The sequence below is a fragment of the Verticillium nonalfalfae genome (assembly GCF_003724135.2).
Source record: "Verticillium nonalfalfae strain VnAa140/NRRL 66861 chromosome Unknown scaffold_26, whole genome shotgun sequence".
Taxonomy (NCBI): Eukaryota; Fungi; Ascomycota; class Sordariomycetes; order Glomerellales; family Plectosphaerellaceae; genus Verticillium; species Verticillium nonalfalfae.
In genome coordinates, this window is record NW_021167251.1 from 120449 (window position 1) to 139822 (window position 19374).

Genomic DNA, 19374 nt, shown 5'->3' on the forward strand with positions numbered 1-19374 from the left:
AAAAATCATCGTCGTCACTCAGTCTGCCCCCTGTAAATCTGCTCACGGCAGCCTCAGCAGACTTGGGAGCGCTTTCGAGACAACATCTATCATCGCCTATCATGCCACAAGCTCTTGGCTTGAAAGAGTTTAGGGCCGTGAAAGAAGTGACTTATCGCTTGGCACGACCGCGCCTGTCGCCGATGGAGTATGCACGCAGGTTCCTCATTGAGCAGGCAAAGGCTGCCCGTGAAGGGCGAGATTGCAATATCGTACGACCGGAACTCACCAGTTTCTTCACAAAGAACCACGAAAGATTCATTCTTATTCCAAAGATCCCTGCTTCTGCGATGTACCTCACTCCTCAGACCCCTTTCCCTCAAAGCTCCATTCAAAAACCCAAACTCAATCTCAGGCCTCTTGCCAAGCCTGTGGTGAAGGGCCCGAGGACCCGCGCCCGCAATCCGGGCCGCTCGAAACTCAACATAATCACGTCAGCGGTTTCCGACGACGAACCAGAGAAGGAAGAAACCGAAGACGCCTACGAAATATCTGTCAATCCCAGCAAACCAGACGGGAGGCCTCAGGAAGAGCTGTGCACAACCCAAATCCTAACACCTGAGAAGCACAGTTCTCTCACCGACTCACTACTCCGGACACTGCGACCGACTAGCCCTAATTTATCTGCTGGTCACCATCTATCAGATCAAACCCACTTTGTTGACATCACGGCAGTACCAGCGCCACTTAGGTTACTAGGACCGAAGCGCATCAATCCGTTGCCGAGGGACATTCAAGCGCTCTCCCCAGCCATACGCGAAGACGTATCCAGAGACTCCGATGCTGTTTCGACGGGTTCTAACGACAGTGCTGTGACAATACTGCGCAACGGAAAGCCGATTTGTCTCAGAAACGCTGCGTTTCCAGTTGAACAACCAAAGGAAAGAGGAACTACCCTCACCGGCACCATGGCAGAACCCGAAGGAAAGGGTTGCAGCGACGGCCACCAGACCAAGGAGGGCAATAGCGAAAACACTGACTTCCCTGAGGAGGCCGTCAGACAACTCGCGCCGGACGCTAGCCCTATAACCCCAGCAGTATCCTCGGATATGGATCAGCCGCCTAGTCTGATCATTCCACCCGCCCTACACCAATATTTTGATGAACTTACTAAAAAGCACGAGTCTTCAAAAGACAAGGCTCAATCCCCTACACCATCCGCCAAGTCTAGGGACATTACTTCTGTGGAGGATAGCACAGTGGAAAAAGACGTACTCATCTCAGATGAAGGCAAGACCGCGTCAGCTGCAACAGACATTCAGTCACACAGCGATCAAGTCAAGCCTTCAGCCGGTGCCTCGTCCAGCACATCGAATCATGGTGCGAAACCCCGCAAATCTCAACCCACTCGTCCTGTGCGTTTCCCCAAGATAAACGTGGCGGATTGGGGACCTCCGCCAACACCCCCTCCGAACAAGCCATTGCCGCCCCTGCCAAGCCGACCACCAAACCGCCGCTTCATGGCCTCTCCTTCGACTCCTTTACCAACTTTCCCACACATAGGAAGGCCAATGGCAGCTGTAGCACAAGCCTCATCCGTATCTCCAGTCATACCAGAACAGGCACTCGTCAAGTCGCTGTCCGAGGCACCCCTCCGACAGCCCTCGCCTCGCAACCAGACTCAAATTACGGACTTCTTCCAGAGTGCAGGAGAGGTGAGAGGAAAGAGACACAGAGTTGATGCCAGGGTCATCAACAGGACAGAATTTCAAGGTCCCAGTCCATCATCCATAGTGCAAGACCTGCAGAGGAGGAACAACAAGCTGGAGGATGCTGCCAGGGCCCAGGTCAAGGAACTAACTGGCGGCGGACAAACTATCCAAAGTCTCGCAACCCCAGTTCAGGTTCAGACCAACAAAAGTTCCGAAGACGAAGACGAGGAGGAAGAGGACTCTATCATGGTTGTTCGTGTTGAGGACTTTACATACCGACCTTCAACTATTAATCCAGCCAAGACACAACCGCCAATTTCGACCCTCGGGGGAGGCATATACAGTAACCCACAGCCATTCAGAAACATGGCAATGGTCAATGCTTATTCAGCGTACGATCAAAAGCCCCAAAATGGTCATCAAGAGATCACGCCAAAGTCGCGAATCCCGATCAGAGTGACACCAACGCCGTCATTTGGGCCACCAGAAGCGAAATGCAGTCTGCCAGGTCTTGTTGAGAAGCAGAGTATCAGCCAGATGCGTAACGTATTGCCTGCGCCTTCGCTGTACCAAACATCAAATTCACAGAATATTGCGCCTGAGTTAGCAGAGATTCCAAGATTCCTAGCAGAATCGACTGGTCACATCATGCCAGGCAACCCCTCAATCTCCTCTGAGAAGACTCAGAAGGCCACAGGCCGTTCAGGTTTCGTTGCCAAAGAGCCTACCGATTTCCCAGCCTAGAAATCTGGGCGTCGCGCAGACCCATTCGCAACATTTGACGCAACCCCTCCCCATCTTCAAGGCAAAACGACTCACAGTGTTGCAGAAACGGCGCCGAAGATTCCTCTCCGTGGGCAGTCGGCAGCAGCTCTTCAGGGGATAGCTCACCAGGACAGCCATGGAGAGAAGCCATCTGAGCAGAGCCCTGCCCTTCGTTCCGTCAAATCTCACGGCCCCTTGGCTTTGAACTCTCTACCGAAGCCAGAGGTTTCTAACGAACCGGCGGTTGGAAGCGCGCAGCTGAACACCGAGGATAAACGATCAGCACAAGTACTGGGTGCTAACAAATCTCGCACTTCGGAGAAAACTAAGGCTGCTACCTCCAAAACTACTGGGGAGGATGAATACGTTGTGGCGAAAAAGCAAGTCAAAATGCGCCTTCTCGAGATGAAGTCTCTTGCAGACTTCCGAAGTCGACGAACAGGCGAGGGCGGAGCAACTGCCTCCAGCTCCGAGAATGCTGCTCAGGACCATGCGAGAAGCTCCTCGGGACGCAACAGGATCGCCAGCGCTGAGGCTTCTGTGCGTAGAAACGAGGACTCTGTAGGGAGTTCCTCGGAGGAGGCCCAAACCCGGACTCACGCTCGATCAAGACGGTTTTTCGGCATGTTCAGGAAGGACAAGCGGAGCGATGAGAAGTGATTGCTGGCAAAACGATGCGGTTGCATCGAGGTGTCCGCATGCACACCATTTGCAGAGTGAGACTGATTTCGAGGCTTGCTGGGAGTGACGTGAGCGCATGGATGATGATGCAAGCAGCTACCTAGCCACCTAGGTCTCGTGGCATGGAATGCTTTTGATTGCGACCGCCTGGGTATCTGATTTGTCTTGTTAGAGTCAAGTAGGATAAATTCATCATTCGCATTGCAATTCAGTCGTTTCTAGGTTACTACGTGTTGTTATGGGCTAGTTTATCTGCTCACTGATGAATTGGTGGATGGTGATAAACGACTGGGGCTTCGGCATTAAAAAGGCGAAATGTTTTAGAAACGACACCAGATAAAGGGCGGGAGCTTAGGAACAGATGTTTACAGGAGGGGCATTCAACTTCATGCTCTTTTCCTTGCTTGGTATTTCCCTTTGGTGTTTGGGCAAGCACGTCACAACAATAGTCAGGGGACAGGCGCCGTGAGCGGCGAGGAAGGACAAAAGGGAAGTAGAGCCTCCGGATGCGGTCCAAGCTTGAAGCTCTTCCATGTATACTCTTTTAGTGCTCCTTCCCGCTCCCATCAACCACGACGACAGGGGAAGGGGTTACTTGGGTCTCAGTACCCCACAGGAGCTCCCAGCCACCTCTCTTCACCCCTGCCTCACCATAGTCACCACGACCCGACCTCTTACCACCCTTACCACCCCACTCGGTCGAATCCACCTCCACGCGTAAATCGATTTTTTTCCCTAATCGCGCCCGCGTCGCGAAACACCAAGGCGAGAGCCGCTCGACCCCCTCCGCTCTACCTACCCAGAGGCAGACGTTCCAGATGAGCTTCGATCAGGAGAGTGACTCTGACCGAGAGTCATCCATTGAGGGGGATAACCGCAATTTACCCCACGCCGAGCTCACAACGGACGTCAAACCTGTTGCCCGTTCTGCGCGCACTCGCTTCGATCCTCCTCTGCCTGCATACGGTGGTGAGGGCCAGGAGTTCCAATCGCAGGAATCCGGTGATGAGTCGGATAACAGCGACTATACCCCTCCAGTCTTGCGGACTTTTTCCTCTCTTAACCCGCCCTCCTACTCGGACGACGGCGAAAACGACGACGACGACGACGAAGAAGAAGAAGAAGAAGAGCAGGAGCAAGACAATAGCCAGCGAGCGGAAGAACAGTTGCTGAACGGCTGTGATATGTATCAGCCCACCCAACACTCGCTCACTGCGGACCAAAATCTCAATTACTCAATTCCCCCAATCCCTTCGCAAGACGAGCTGCCGCAGCCAATCTACTCTAGCGAAGACGAGGACAGACCGCTCGACAAGTATGCGATTTTGGCTGCTGCGAGCAGAGATCGTACCCCGGAACCCATTGATGGTGCGTGGACAGAGCATAATGATACCGAACACCACTGACATCGCCAAAGGTCTCCCAGGTCCAGACGAGGACGTTGATGCACCACCTTCGGCTCAGCCACGGGAAGACATTGAAACGGCCATAAAACGATCCAGTCCAACGACACCTCTGAGCCTGTTGCGAAAGGCCACCAAACGAAACTTGACGCACAGCGGAAAGGAGCGACGTGCTGACAAGAAGAGGCTAAAGACAAAGGCCGCTCCAGCTGTTGTTCTTGGTGCCAGCTTCGCTGCCGAGAATCCCGGGATGAACGGTGACGTTGTTGATGACTCTACGCCGTCCGATCCAGATGTCGACAACGCCCCTGTCACCGAGACAACGCCCAGCAAGCAAGCAAAGAGGCCACCAGCGACACCCGTCCTAGCCACTACGCCAGCTAGCCAGAAGCGCAAGCAGCAGTCTAAGCCCACATTCGCGCTGGCATCTCAACAGAAGCCCCTGAAGACATATCGTCTAAAGAGCTCTAGCATCAGGTCCGATCCCTACATCGAAGACGATAGCGAAAATGGTTCCGGCAGTGGTGGTGACAAGACCAATGGGGAGCATACGACTAGCACTACAGCTGAAGCGTCCAGTCAGACTGTGAAGCAGACCAAACTATCTTCGTCCGCCCAGAAGGAACGCGATGCGGCAAGCAGACAGGTTGCAATGGGTAACGGCAATGCAAAAGCGAGAAATAGCAAAGCAGCAGGTGGCAGCACTCCGACGCCACGCAGGTCTACGCAGACCCCTACATCAATCCGGAAGACGAAGAAACGAGCCAGCCAGCCAAATACTCCTACTACGCCTCAGAATCCGCTCAACCGAGTCTTCAATAAGGATGATCTCCTACGGATTACACAGGCCATCGAATCGTTCAGCGCCCAGCACAAGCTGACGCAAGTAGAAATCAATGACATGATTCAAGAGCGTTTCGGAGCCGGCCGGCACTCTTTCAACGAAGTGCTCGATACACTTTGGAACACGATTTTTTCCGTGTGCCCTGGAAAGACGCGTCAAAAGACGATCGACTACTGTCGCAAGAACTTCCATAACTTCAAGGCGCGCGGCGGCAACTGGACAGTAGAAGAGGACGAGGACCTGGCGATGCTGGTCGAGCAGCACGGCAAGCAGTGGACGAAATTGTCTAAGGAACTCAACCGCCATCCAGAGGATATTCGGGACAGATATCGAAACTACGTCATTTGCGGCCAGAATCTGGATCGGTCCGGCTGGACTGACGACGAAGAGCGCTTGCTTTTGAGATTTGTTGAAGAGGCACGCGAAGCTCTAAGGGGTCCTTTGAGAACCCGTCCAATTGAGTCGACTATTGATTGGCAGAAGATCAGCGACGAGTTTGGTCGCAGCCGCAGCCGTCTCCAATGCTTCACCAAGTGGAAACGGTTGCAAGGCGAATAAGCGCAGGGAAAGACTGTACATGTCTCGACGAATGGCTGGGGCGTTTAGGGATACCCGAGACTCTTGTGTTTTTTTTCTTCTTCTTTTGCTCTTTCGTTAGCTGTGGGTCTCTTGATTAGTTGCTTCGAGACGGCATGCATCATCATGATCGAAACACAAACGGGCTGGAGAAGTATGGTCAAAAGAGATTGCGTGTGCCTCGCGGCGCTGGCTCTTGTGTATCAAGTCTAAATCGTGTAGCGAAAATGCGGGCTTTCGTCCCCCAGCTCTGCTAGCTCTTCCTCCGAAAGGTCGCGGTGTTTGTCAGAGAGTTCGCCGCGATCCCGCTGGTTATTCTGGCGGTTGAAATACCACCACATGAAAGCATAGATGCATGTTGCCATGCTCACCATGGCAAGTGTCGTGGCGTGACCACGGATGTACCGCGGCCCGTCGGCAGAACCGCTGAGGACACAAAGTAAGTTGACAGCTCAGCTTACCACGGAAGATGAGAAGAAACGTACTAGATGAATGGCGCCATAATGCCTGCACAGTTACCTGTCGAAAGCTGCATTCCGTTGGCCGTAGTTCTCTTTCCATATCTGGGAGAGTTGTTCGGCAGCTATGAACACCTCGTCAGCAACATCGTTCCAATATAGCAGGGAAGGGGAGCGGGTGGAATGCGACTCACCCAGGCGAGCGGCAGCCCGACAACAACGTAGAGTCCGGTGGCTACGAGGAAACATCTATCATGGGTCAGCAAGAAGAGTGCGGTGCTAAGAAGCTGCGGTCCCTGTACGCACCCAAAATAGTGCACGCCCTGGGAAGTCGGGGATATCAGCACGCCGTAACCGACGACACTGATGGTACCGAAAATGACGCAGAACAGTCCGCGCTTGCGCGTGCGGTCCGAGAGGAATGCGATGCACATGTACGTCGCGGCGCCGAGGAAGTAACACGGAACCGTGAGGAGCTGGACTTGAGCCACCGTCCAGTCGCCGAGGCCGCGGATGATGGTGGGCAAGAACGTGGAAAATCCTGGTCAAGCAGAGTCAGTCAACAGATGGCCTTTATGAGCCTTGCAGTGGCTCGATAATGGTGGCGACTCACCGTATAACATGGTGTCTGCGCCAAAGAGCCCGATGCAGAACATCCAAACTTTCCAGTCACGGAAGGCCTTGACCATGTCGCGCCGGTCAAATTCCTGGGCGCTCTTCGTCTGGCCGTACTCTCGGCCCAGTCTCGCGGCCATCATGACTTTCTCCTCCTCAGTAAAGAAGTAGGCGGTGGCGGGGTCATTCGGCAGGGCCCAGTACGTGATTATGCCGAGCACAAAAGTCGGGATGCCCTCGATGATCATGATCCACCGCCAGCCGCTCATGCCCTGGACGCCGTCCATGTGTCCGATGCCGTATGCGAGCAGACCACCAAGCGCGCCAGCGATAGCGGCCGAGACGAAGAGGTATCCCACACGCAGAGCGAGCTCGTGCTTGGTGTAGAAGAATGTGAGGTAAACGTTCAGGCCCGGGAACAAACCGGCCTCGAAGATGCCGAGCAGGAGGCGGCATGCGAGGAGCGCGCCGTACGAGTTGACGAGGCCCGTCAGGGTCGCGATAATGCCCCAGGCGCATGTAATGAAGGCTATCCAGCGGCGTGGCGTGAAGCGCTTAAGCACGAGATTGGAAGGAACCTCGAACAAGATGTACGTCACGAAGAGGATCGAGACGGCGACCTGGAACTGGTTGCCGACGAGCCCAAGGTCCTCTTCGAGGTTGTATAGGCGAGCATTGCCAATGTTGACACTTTTATTTAGTCCCAGAGTGTAAGTAATTGTTCATCACGCCCACCCAAAAAACAAGGAAGGGAAAGCATACCGGTCGAGGAAGCTCATGAGATACAAGAGCATCACCAGGGGAATGAGGTACAAGTCTAGTTTTCTCACTAGTTTCTCCTCGCTGACATTCCTCATCGTGAGACTGGTTGTGCTGGAAGTCTGATTCCCATCGAAAACCACATCCCCGGGCTGATCGGCAGCCATCGTCAGAGGTTGGTCCGTCTCGTCTGTTGAGAGCTTGCGGCTGTTGGTGTTTCTCACAAAATTCCAAGGGAGTATACAGTCCTCGTCCTTCAGCCATACAACTTTTGCTGTGAAGAGCGGAATCACCCGGGCGGCGACATCGGTGATTACATAAGCGCAAAGTCATGCTGTAATCATGCGAAAATTCCAGAGTTTGCTACTGTACCTACCTTCCTTACCTACCTAGATACCTACCTTCCTTACCTAGATACCTACCTTGGGTACCTAGGGAGGTCGACTTAGTGTACGGATGCCATCGATATTGTGAGAATGTCGATGACTGCATCAGGAACTGTGCTCGGGGATTTATCGTTCGAGTCCAGCACCAATGGCACCACTGAGTGGCTTGGCGGCGTTGGGTACCAGGGAGCGAGAGGTTCGCACCCGCATGGCGACACGTACCTCCCACGTCCACATGCACTAGCATCTCCTCAAAACTTTGCCGCCTGTCAGCCTCCGCCAAGGGGCCTCGAAAGATGTCTCTGGTTTGGGCCTCCCCGACACGGGGCCACTGCTGCGAATCCTTTCAGCGCTCACCCGCTCCTGCACAGTAGCATTGGCAAAGGATGGCGGCGCAGCAGCATCCTGGGTAGCGCAAATGCCGTACTTATAAGTTGAGGGCTCTGACCCGAACGAGGACTCTCTAGCCTGTACAAATCATCTTACTCTCATTTCAGGTTCGCTTCGAGACATCATGAAGTTCCTCGTTCATATGTTCCTTGGGACCCTCGTCGCCGTCTTGGCAAGCGCCCAGACGCAAGCTCCACCAGCTGGGTGGCCTGTCTTTTGGCACAAGGGCATAATCACCGACAAGCCCACCTCCATCTACAACCCGACCAATGAGTTCATATTTCCCAGCGTATTTCATGCCGGACGCTGGCTGAACAATGCTCGAGCTGAGTGGTACATTTACTATGCGCCTCACGACGATCCCGGCGGCATTTCGCTTCGGTACTCGGACAGCCTCGAGGGGCCCTGGACAGAGTATCCCAACAACCCCGTCATTTCACGGTCCTGGGGCTCACACTACAACGTCCCACACGTCTCGAGCCCGGATGCCATCTGGAACCTAGAAGCGAATGGGGGAAAGGGCCGCATGATCATGTACTTTCACGGCAGCAACTCCGTCACCCGCTGGGCCTACTCGGACGACGGCATCAAGTTTGGCTACGGCGGCGTCGCCGTCACCAACGCCATGGGTGGACCCGCCGTGACCGAGACGAGCTACGCGCGCGTCTTCAGGCACCCGGATCCGAACTCACGGTACAACTATGGCATGTTTTACATGGGCAACGAGCGTGACAACATCCGCCGCATCCGTCTCGCCGAGTCGATCGACGGCAAGACCTGGACCGTCAGCCCCGACTACGTCGTGGCGCCCGGCCCCGAGGAAGGCGCCAATGTCTCGGCTGGTGAGCTGTGGAACTGGAGGGGCCAGAACTACATCATCTATCATGCTTCCAGCGGCAAGGCGTACGCTCGTACGATTGATCGCACGCTGCGCAAAGTTGGTGATAAGCCTATTGTGCTGTTTGACGGTAGGGGCGACAACAGTGGAGATCGTGTGGCCTCGCCAGTTGTCGTTACGCGCAATGGCTTGACATACTTGTTTTACGAGAAGGGGGGCCGTCTCGGCGGCACCATTGCTTGGGCAAAGATGGCTGCTCAGTAAATGGGTCGCGGTGATCTAAGGAGGTTTCCACATGAAGACGGCGACAAAGGCTGTCGAAAATGAGTCGAAAGCGAGAAAAGGGAATGGTTGCCATTCCATGACAATCTTGAGGCTCTGATCTCTCACCGTGGTACAAGCTGATGCATGTTGAGTTGTGGCGCTGCAAATATGAGGTGCTTTGAACGTCCCAGGTCAATAGCTCGTGAGCATTTGTCTACGGTCAGTGGGTTTCACCTCACAAGGATTTGGAAGCGGGTGTTCATTTCACTTCAGGCTCAGAAATATTTCGCGGATACACCAAATTCCCGAGCAAGCCCTTCCGTGACTTGGGAGCCCATGCAAAGTTGACTCCATACATTTCGCCTCTTTCTCCGTCTCGATGTCTCTCAGATACTTCTACAGACATATTCTCTTCGCCAATGCCGTAACATATGCACACTTAGTGGCCTATCAAGCTGATTTGATGCCACGAGTTTCAGTCTCGGTACCATTCGCTCTCGCCAGCGCATCGGGCAGGGCTCTCGAATCTTCGCTAGTCACCAAGTCATTGTCTTCTTGGAAGCCGGGTTCTCCGCCCGTGGGACCAGCCAAGCCATACCATGCAACAACGCAAACGCCCAGGACGCCAGCGATGCAGCTGAAGACGAAAGCGACTATGCCCCGAGCAGTAAAGCTGAAATATGTTAGCTGCGCCTCATTTTCACCATGGATTTCTCTTGAAAAACACTCACCCTCCTGGTAGAGGTCGTGGTGGGGCATTTTGGCCCTTAAGGTCCAACAAGTTCTGCGTATTTGCTGCGGCATTACCCGCGACAGGCACATCACCTGCTGTGCAGACATCGAAATGGTCTTGCGGGATGGCGATTGTCTTTTGGAGCTCTAGAGGGGCTTCAACAAAGGTCGCCATGAGACCTGACGTGACATGCCACTCAATGTGGCAATGGAATAACCAGATGCCTGGTCACTGTCAGTATTGTGATTCCACATGAGCCTCACCAGATAAGAAACATACCAGGGTTGTCTGCCTTGAACCTCAAGACGATGTTCCCGTTTGGCCACACGACCAGGGTATCGCGTCGCATGGGAACCTTGGGGAAATCATCCTCAGTCAGATGAGCATCCTCAAATGTGCCAGCTTCTTCGACAGATCGGTGAAGCGCCTGGAAGGCGTGACCGTGAAGGTGGAAGGGGTGTCGTCCGGGGTCAAGGTTGTTCAGGACAATCTGAACAATTTCATCCTTCTCCAGGACGAAGCTGTGAGTGTATTCACCGTACACCTGGGGGTTCGTCGCAAAATCTCCGGATGTGAGCGCAGTGTACAGAGTCGGGACCTTGGGATGCGCGTATGTAATGTTGTTGAAGAAGGCATAATTGGCGCCATCGCCCAGGTTGCCCATGACCACATCGAGCTCGACGGTATGGCCAGGCTCCCCGTACCTTTCCAGCTCATCTTGAGGAACCAGTGTCATGTCATCGAACGGCTCGAAAGTGTCAACGATCGCAGGCGCCGGCTTATCTTTCGCATCGTCGTACACCAGCCAGCCGGTTACATTCCAGTTGAGGTCATCAGGCAGTTGGTCGAAGAGGTCCTGAGTATGGCTGTCAGCAGACTTGTCAGATCATTCAGGCGAAGAGACCTACAGTGTCCATACTTCCCACAATTGGAAAGTTCTGGCTTGTGTCGTTTCGAGTCGTCAACAAGAAGCTGCATCTTTGCGCCGCAGCCAAGTAAATCATGCTGGCTTCTGCGGGCTTGGTGTAGATACCATCAACCTCGACAATGGAGATGTTGTGTCCTTCGAACCAGAAATACTGGGCGGCAAAAGCCGCCATGTTGATGACCCTGATCAAGTACGTCTTGCCGGGCTCGACGGACAGGGCCAGGTTCTGGGTTTCGTTCATCAAAGCTGCTTGTGGGACCGGTTCGGCGCCCGTTGGATTTGACTTTGTCAAGAATTGAGGAATGAGAACTTGCATCTGCTCATGGTACCAATCCGAGAGAGTCAACACGATCTCTTCGCTGTACTCGTCTTTGAAGGGTGAGTCTGGGTCGTGAATGACCAGAGGGCCTCTCAGACCATCTGGGTACTGGCTCTGGGTATGTGAGTGATACCAGTATGTGCCAGGTTGGTCGATCTGTTCCTGTTAGTATTGAAATTTCTGTGCGGCGAGAACTCAACTGACTGTAAAGTTATACGTCATGGATGAACCTGGAAGAATGGCGCATTGCGTGACCATGGACGGTCCGTCCATATGTGTTGCATTGTTCATGAAGAGGCCGTGAAAATGAAGCGAGGTCGACTGGTTGCCGAGCTCATTGTGCGCATGAACAATGACCCTATCACCTACGTTGGCATCGATGCGAGGAATGGGCCACTGGCCGTTGATGCCTATCGTCGGCCTGTTGAACGCTCCATCTGGATTGGCTGTCACCCACTCAATGGTGAAATTGTAGGTGACGGTCGCCGCGAGGGCCGGACACAAGAGTCCAAACGATAGAGCAAGGCGACTGAATCTCATTGCGAGCAGAGGGTTCAGGCGGCTGTTCCTAAAGACTGGATGTGCTCCCTTGGCCCTGGACAGAGAGGAACAATAACGGCAAGAGAGAAGAGCAGCAAAAACATCAAGGAAAGTGCGAAGTGAGCAGAGGTCGTACCCTCGGAGCCGAGATCTACATGATACGATCATTCCAACCTTCATCGGCACGAGGTAATCGGAAACGGAACAGACGGCTGCGTTATCAATCTGATAATCAGGTATAAGCCAGGCCCAGACCAACCCTTGTACGCCTCCATCACGATGAGTCCCTCAGCTATTGGCCATGAAGATCAAGGCGAGTCAAGATGCGGTGCTGGCTTGGACCCCTCGCAGTCGGCTAGTGGTAGCTCGGCACACGGCATGTTCCCTTACCGTAGAGCTTCATCTGCCAACATGTCGTCCTATCCCTCGACTGGCACGAAGGTTGGGCGCGACTCGTTAAGTGACTCCAGTGATTGGCCGGGGTATGAACCTTCAGCCGCTCGGTTGGGCCATCAGTGGGCGAAGACAAGCTTTTCAGTCGGACTACCGCTGCATTAGCGTCACGCAAGTGGTACCACCCAACACGAGTCCTAAGAGGGGCACCATGTGCCGGTAGCCGTGATCGCGGGACAAGTTGATCTTAGCCCAAACCGTGTCATTGGACCCTTTAATCTATCCATACCTTAGCTATGCAGCTGTCCCGACTTGCAAGACGAAAGAGATGGGAAGAGTAGACCTAGGTCGTCCCCCTCTCCTCGAAGTTGACCTCTTGTCCCCCTCCTTCTTGCCCAAGTTGCCCGACCTGGGAATTCATCCTGAGAAGAAACACCATCACAGCTTATGGAATCTGCTGCTCGGTAGACATCATGACAGTCAATGTATTCTCAGTCCCCATATTTCTCGTGGTCTTCCGCGAGGCACTCGAGACGGTCATCATCGTTTCGGTGTTGATGGCCTTCTTGAAACAAACCCTGGGCGGCCCCGAAGGCGACCAGCGTGTCTACAAGATCCTTCGAAGACAAGTAAGTTCATATTGTGATCATATAATCTGCTCCTGGGTTACTGACTGTGTCCAATAGGTCTGGCTCGGCGTAGGTATAGGCCTCTTGCTCTGTCTAGTTGTAGCAGGCATCATCATTGGCGTCTTCTACGGTGTCGGCCGCGTGAGCTGGGAAGCCAACGAGTACTATTATGAGGGATCGTTTGCCCTTTTTGCCTCTATTATCATCACTCTCATGGGAGTAGCCCTCTTGCGTGTCGGAAAGATGCAGCAAAAGTGGCGCATCAAGCTCGCCAAGGCTCTCGAGGCCCCAATCAACAAGGGCGGCAAGAAGGGACGGTTCAAGCGATTTGCCGAAAAGTACATCATGTTTGTCCTGCCCTTCATTACCATTCTCCGCGAGGGCATCGAAGCCATCGTGTTTGTGGCTGGCGTCACCTTCTCCGCCCCTGCATCTGCCGTTCCCCTTCCAGTCATTGTTGGTTTGATCGCAGGTATCGCCGTCGGTTTCCTGCTGTACAAGTAAGTCTTACTACCTGCGGATTGTTCGTGTCATGTCTAATCATGTTCAAAGGAGTGGCGCCTCCACCAGAATCCAGGTCTTCCTTGTTGTTTCGACCTGCCTGTTGTACCTTGTTGCCGCAGGCCTCTTCTCTCGCGCCGTGTGGTTTTTCGAGGCGCAAAAGTGGAATGACGCCGTAGGAGGCGATGCGGCCGAAGTCGGCAGCGGCCCTGGCTCATATGATATCGATAAGAGCGTCTGGCACCTCAACGTCCGTAAAACCTCTCTCGTTTTTCCTGATGAATGTTCGTAGGGCTGACCTTAGGGATAGTGCTGCAACCCCGAGCTGAACGGCGGAGGCGGCTGGGGTGTTCTGAATGCCATCTTCGGATGGAACAACTCGGCTACCTATGGCTCCGTCATCTCATACAATGTATACTGGATCTTTGTCATGACCTGGTTGATCCTTCTCCGTTTCAAGGAGGTCAAGGGCAGGTGGCCATTGATGAAGGCAAAGGCGGTCCCTCAGCCACCTTCATCCAGCCATTCGGGGTCGTTGGATTCGCCCGACAACCACGAGAAGCAGAGTCCAGAAGCCACTGTAGCTTCAAGTACTGCCCATTAGGCGATTCAAGTCTTGTTGTTGCAGGGTATACCGGCTATATGACTCCAACGGCCTTTGGAGGATTTATTGTCGGCTCCTCATATTCATCTAGCCTTATACTACCTTACAGGCCTTGGCCATGCTCGAAGGACTGAATAGTCGTTTAGAGTTTCGACGAATCTTGGGGATCTTTTCAACTGTAACGTTCTCAGTGCGTGGAAGAGAACTCAAAACACATGTTCATTAATCATGTATCAACTACACTACTATAGTGTCTTGGGCATCATGGCTCGTGTATCTAGCTCGCCTCCTATTTACAAGTCGATCTCTTTCGAGACGAGACAGATCCCGTTTATACAATTAGGCGGCCTAGTGTCATGCTCTTTCTTACATGCATCCAAAGGATGGAGAAGCTCATTTCATCCACAGATAGCGCCCGTGATGATGGTATAGCCCGCTGTGCGCTGTGCGTGGCACTTCATCACATAAAGGCGTCCCTGTTGCCCCCTTTTCTATGCGGTGGAGTTCTGTGTGGTGGCGGTGGCGGCGGTGATGGGCTCCTCTCGCTGCCACCACGTGATGTGTTGTACCGTGAACGCTGTGCTTCATACTCTGCCTCTTGTGCCTCTTGATCCTCTCGTGCCCTACTCGGTGGCGATCCTGTGATGCCTCGACCGTACCTAGATGCCTGGGGGAAAGATACATCGCCAGAGTGTCCCATCACATGTCGCTTATCATCTCCCGGGTAGTACTCGTCGTTTTCGTCATCGTCGTCGTCATCATCATCATCGTCATCATATCGAGGCAACGCTGGCATTGATCGTGAGTCGCCTTTCACAAGGCCAGCTTGCTCCTCTTCAGTTGCGTTCTTAACCTGAGGAGTGGAATTGCCTCGCGATCCCAGACCGAAGCGCGTCAAGTGACCAGCTGACCGTGGGGGATGAGGGAGCTCGTCATCAGCTTCGACGGCAGAAGACGATGTCTGGCCTCGTTTGAAGATGTTCTGGAAGGAAAATTGTCTCTTGGCTGTATGCGGTGGTGGCGTAGGTGCGAGGAAGGAGCTGCTGCCGCTAACACCACTGACATGGGATCCATGCCGGGCATGATATACACCCTTAGCGCCCGCATATTCTGTGTTTGAGACGCCATAATCGGAGTCATGAGGTCCTGTGCGATAAGAGCTTCCGTCGTTTGTCGGGTAGCCAGACACTGCAATGTCCGTCAGAGGAACAGGGGGCATCGGGGGGTGTTGCTTGGGGTCGAGGGAGAAGTCGGGTCGGTTAGGGGTTAATACGGATCGGGCACGGTTCCGGATCGTACCAGCAATGCTAGACATCATGCCAGGCGAGCTGGGTCGGTCCATGTCGGCAAGCTCGTCATCCGTGGGGAAATGAGACATGCCAAGAGGCGGGTGAACCTCTGGAGTCCGGGGAATGGTGAAGGTGCTGCGTACTGTGCCGGACCTGCCCCGCCCGACGCTGCTTTGGCTTCCAAGCATGGTCTTCCTGCGTCTCAGTCCATCCCACTCATACTCCGGCCCATCTTCACCCACTGGCGCCAGCTGCTCCCGCTGCTTTTCTTCGTGAAGTCGCTTGAATTCCTCAGCCTCTCTCTTTTGCCTCGTAGCTGAAAACCTCCGGACTATGGCCGCAGCACCACGAATGGCGTCAGCTTTGGGTTCAGTTTCAGACTGCTCCTGCTCGGCGATAGTATGAATCTGGTCCAAGTTTCCTGTGAATACAGCCGTGTCGGGTACGTCCTTGGCGGATTTGGATAATTGTAACAAAACAACGCCGGCGCAAATGGTTAGGAAACCCATAACGACGCTCACAATCTGATTGGCGCTGCCTTTGAAGCCTCGGAAAAGCACGGCCGAAGTAATAATGGTTGTGCTGGTGAAGTAAACATAGTAGGTCGGCGTGACCATGGCAGCATTGTAGATATTCAACGCCTTGTTGAGATACACAATCTCAATGAGAAGAGTAGCGATGACGAAAACGAGGAGGACATAGATGAACCACTTGTTGAACTGCGGTGTGCCCTCTATCTGGGTCAGAATCGCAGCGCCCAGGCCCTGGGTAGCGACAACGCTCAAGCCTCCGATCCAGCTGCAAATGGAGATGTAGACCAACATGGTCTTTTTGCCCCATTTTGGGCCGGCCCAGAACGCGGCGACGAAAAAGCCAATGATGATGACGCCAGCGTAGGACAGAAATCCAGGCTTGATGACGAAGTCTTGCATTTGCTCGATAGTAGCGACGGCAGACTGCTGTGGTGCGTTCATAACGATGACAACTGAACCTACCAGGCACAGAAAACAGGAGACTTTGCCGACCATGCTCAGTCGCTCCTTGAGAAATATGGCGGACAGAACTGTGGTAACCACGACGGACAGCGCACCGAGAGGCGTGACAAGAATGGCGTCGGTGAAGGCATATGCAGCCAAGTTGCAAAGCTCTCCGAGAATCATGAGCGTCATGCCGCCCCACCAATAAGCGTTCTTCAGGAAGCCATAACCCTCGCCAGCTTCCTCGTTGTACTTTGCGTTGGCAGCCAGTAGGCCCATCTTTTTCAGGATAAAGGAGACGCCGATAAATAGACCAGAGGCAATGGCCAGACATATGCCAACGGTTTTGTAGAAGGCCGGGCGGCTTGACGGATCTCCGCCGAGGTCAGCTCGCGTGTAGACATGATTTGTTGTGGCCAGCAGCCGCGATGCGTGGTCCATCGCAATCTTGCGGCTTTCGTAGCAAGACGAATGGTCGAGTTCCTGCCGCAAGTGCTTCGTGTATGACGAACTGGGCGTCGGTGATTGTGTATTCTTTCGATAGGGATAGAGAGGAGTGGTCGAAGAAGGCTAGCAGTGTTCCATGGAATGAGGTGTCTCTGAGCCAGGAGCTTGGCATATAAGAGGCCAGCGAAAAAGTGTGCTGCAATATTCTCCCCACCACTTGGCCACGAGGATGTGTTTGAGACGGGCGTTCGTTGAGCGTCGGTGTAGGGGTCTCTGTCGAAAGGAAGAGTTGATGGTTCCGGTGGAGTGGTCGAAGTGGTTGTATGCGAAGCGACTTCAAATTGCGTAGTGTCGGAATCAAGGCCACATCGGAGAACAAGCCAAGTCGCACGGCAAGTAGAGACGATCGAGGTGATGGAGGTTCTAGCGATGTCGAGTAACAATGTGCAGTCGGACAGCTTTGCCGGCTTCGTAGGTAGAGAACTTTTAGGAAGCTTGTTTCAGGATATCAAAAGCCGACTTGAAGGGCAATTCCCAGAATGAAGGAGTTGCCACTGTTACCGTGGCCGTGGTGGTTGTCGGGACGATCGGCGCATGCAACTGGCTGACGTCGTTGAAGCAGGGGGGGGGGGACTGGTATCGTCAATGGAGGGGGGGGGGGGGGGGGGGGGTTGGGACTGTCGAAAGGTCTCCCCACGGATTGTCTCGGCAAGTGAGGGCCGGCGACGAAGGGCGGCAGGTCAAATCGAAATGGTCTTGGCGGTGAATGGGAGAACAGCAACAACTAGGACAGCTTCAGAACTCAGAACACATGTTGCAGAGAAAAGTCGGGGAAGCAGAGAAATAGGAGAGCTGGCGCGCCCTTGACGACAGACTATATTCAGGATCTGGGCGTGGAAGCAGGGACCGGGGGGGGGGATTGACCGGGTTGGATCGACGACACATGCAGGCCGCCAATGGAAGAACCGACACGGAGGGCGGTTGGGTAGGTATGCACTGTAGTCAAGCATTTCGGCGCTGCACGCTTCGGGGACGCTAGGCCTGTCTGGCCTGGCCCCGGGCTCCTGGCTCGCTTTCCACAGCAGCAAGCGCGCCGTCTAGCCAGCTGAGACTGCCTAGGCAGGACTGGACCAGGCCAAGTGGGATGGATGGTTGGAAGTTGGAGCCCCTCATCACCAGGGAAGAAGCGTTGTTTCATCATCTCGTCCGTGGCTGCTCTCGTGTCATGTTTTGCCCAGCAACGCTCAAGTCTTTCCGTCCTTCCTTGGACATGACAAGAGGACCATGATCTTCATTCGGATTGTGTTCACCACGTAACCCCCAACTTGTGATCTTGCCAAGGGCTTTTCATGAGATTGCAGATACGAACCCAATTCAACCGAAGCTGAAAAGGCGGCAGGTCGGCCCCCTTTTTGCGCGACTCGAGCGCTGCCGCAGCCACCGTCGTCGTCATCCGTTCCTCCCACTAAACATGGCCGAAGGGACAGGAATAGAAGGCTGCGCCAGGCCATCCACACCAACATACAGCACTTTGACGATCTCTGCTGGTTTTTCCCACCATACAAGGGGCACTATCTTTGTACCTCTCGTCTTGATCTGATTCCGCTCATGCCCTACCTAATCGAGACGCGTCATCTTTCTTATGTACTGCCTGCTGTTCCAGCCGGAACAAGATTTCAAATTATCGTGTCGCTTGTAGACACATAGATACGTAGCTGTTGCAGCCATGCATGGCGGCGTCTCGACTGTCTGCAGGTGGCTACCGTCCCCTACCTCTCTATCCAACGAAACGGCATCTCGCGCCATCTTCCGCAACACCCCTTGTCATATGCGACAGGCCATGCTTGGGCCAACCAACACTCACCTGTTGGACGCTGACGATCCGTAACTAAGTCATCAGGCAAGCCCACGCCGACCTCACGCATGGGTTGTGGTCCGATTGGTAACTCTTCTGAATGCATCATTCTGTCGATATCGCAAGGCGTCGAGTAACTCGTTAGGAGTACAATCACCCTCCATGGATCAGATTCTGAGTTCAAAGGCTCTGCATCATCCCTCTCAATCATCCACTGATACGGTTTAGTTGCTTTGAAAGGCCATTTTCGGCGATGACGCTTATCAGCAAACAGCTTTTGTCTGTTGAAACACAGCTTCATCATACTCATCCAACCGCCTCTACCGATTGAACACAACGACACATCTGAGCTACCTGTAGTCATTCGTACCACTCCGCGCTCTCTTGAAGCCGGCACTCGTCCTTCATCCACTTTTCACGTGCAAGCGCCACCCGAGCCCTCAGAAATCATCCGATGAGATTGAGGCGCGTTCGTCATCCCACAGCAGG

General features: G+C 53.9%; 7 protein-coding genes across 7 annotated transcripts; 4 read left to right on the top strand and 3 right to left on the bottom strand.

Annotated features, from left to right (window-relative positions):
• Positions 1–947: 947 nt before the first annotated feature.
• D7B24_004584 (uncharacterized protein) lies at positions 948–2435 on the top strand (the record flags this gene model as incomplete). The annotated part of the gene is made up of 1 exon (XM_028638752.1): positions 948–2435. One exon carries the CDS (start codon positions 948–950, stop codon positions 2433–2435), a length of 1488 nt encoding a protein of 495 aa, XP_028496660.1.
• A 1520-nt stretch (positions 2436–3955) lies between these two features.
• On the top strand, positions 3956–5942 carry REB1 (RNA polymerase I enhancer binding protein; the record flags this gene model as incomplete). The annotated part of the gene is made up of 2 exons (XM_028638753.1): positions 3956–4505; positions 4555–5942. The coding sequence occupies 2 exons, from the start codon at positions 3956–3958 to the stop codon at positions 5940–5942; spliced, it is 1938 nt and encodes a 645-aa protein (XP_028496661.1).
• A 227-nt stretch (positions 5943–6169) lies between these two features.
• On the bottom strand, positions 6170–7959 carry D7B24_004586 (uncharacterized protein; the record flags this gene model as incomplete). Its single annotated transcript, XM_028638754.1, has 6 exons — positions 6170–6386; positions 6446–6543; positions 6613–6667; positions 6725–6959; positions 7032–7723; positions 7796–7959. 6 exons carry the CDS (start codon positions 7957–7959, stop codon positions 6170–6172), a joined length of 1461 nt encoding a protein of 486 aa, XP_028496662.1.
• Positions 7960–8692: 733 nt separating this feature from the next.
• Positions 8693–9670, top strand: D7B24_004587 (uncharacterized protein; the record flags this gene model as incomplete). The annotated part of the gene is made up of 1 exon (XM_028638755.1): positions 8693–9670. The coding sequence occupies one exon, from the start codon at positions 8693–8695 to the stop codon at positions 9668–9670; it is 978 nt and encodes a 325-aa protein (XP_028496663.1).
• Positions 9671–10120: 450 nt separating this feature from the next.
• On the bottom strand, positions 10121–12190 carry D7B24_004588 (uncharacterized protein; the record flags this gene model as incomplete). The annotated part of the gene is made up of 5 exons (XM_028638756.1): positions 10121–10343; positions 10402–10627; positions 10683–11259; positions 11312–11806; positions 11855–12190. The coding sequence occupies 5 exons, from the start codon at positions 12188–12190 to the stop codon at positions 10121–10123; spliced, it is 1857 nt and encodes a 618-aa protein (XP_028496664.1).
• Positions 12191–13056: 866 nt separating this feature from the next.
• On the top strand, positions 13057–14317 carry D7B24_004589 (uncharacterized protein; the record flags this gene model as incomplete). The annotated part of the gene is made up of 4 exons (XM_028638757.1): positions 13057–13212; positions 13270–13712; positions 13765–13963; positions 14024–14317. The coding sequence occupies 4 exons, from the start codon at positions 13057–13059 to the stop codon at positions 14315–14317; spliced, it is 1092 nt and encodes a 363-aa protein (XP_028496665.1).
• Positions 14318–14777: 460 nt separating this feature from the next.
• D7B24_004590 (uncharacterized protein) lies at positions 14778–17024 on the bottom strand (the record flags this gene model as incomplete). Its single annotated transcript, XM_028638758.1, has 1 exon — positions 14778–17024. One exon carries the CDS (start codon positions 17022–17024, stop codon positions 14778–14780), a length of 2247 nt encoding a protein of 748 aa, XP_028496666.1.
• Positions 17025–19374: the final 2350 nt, after the last annotated feature.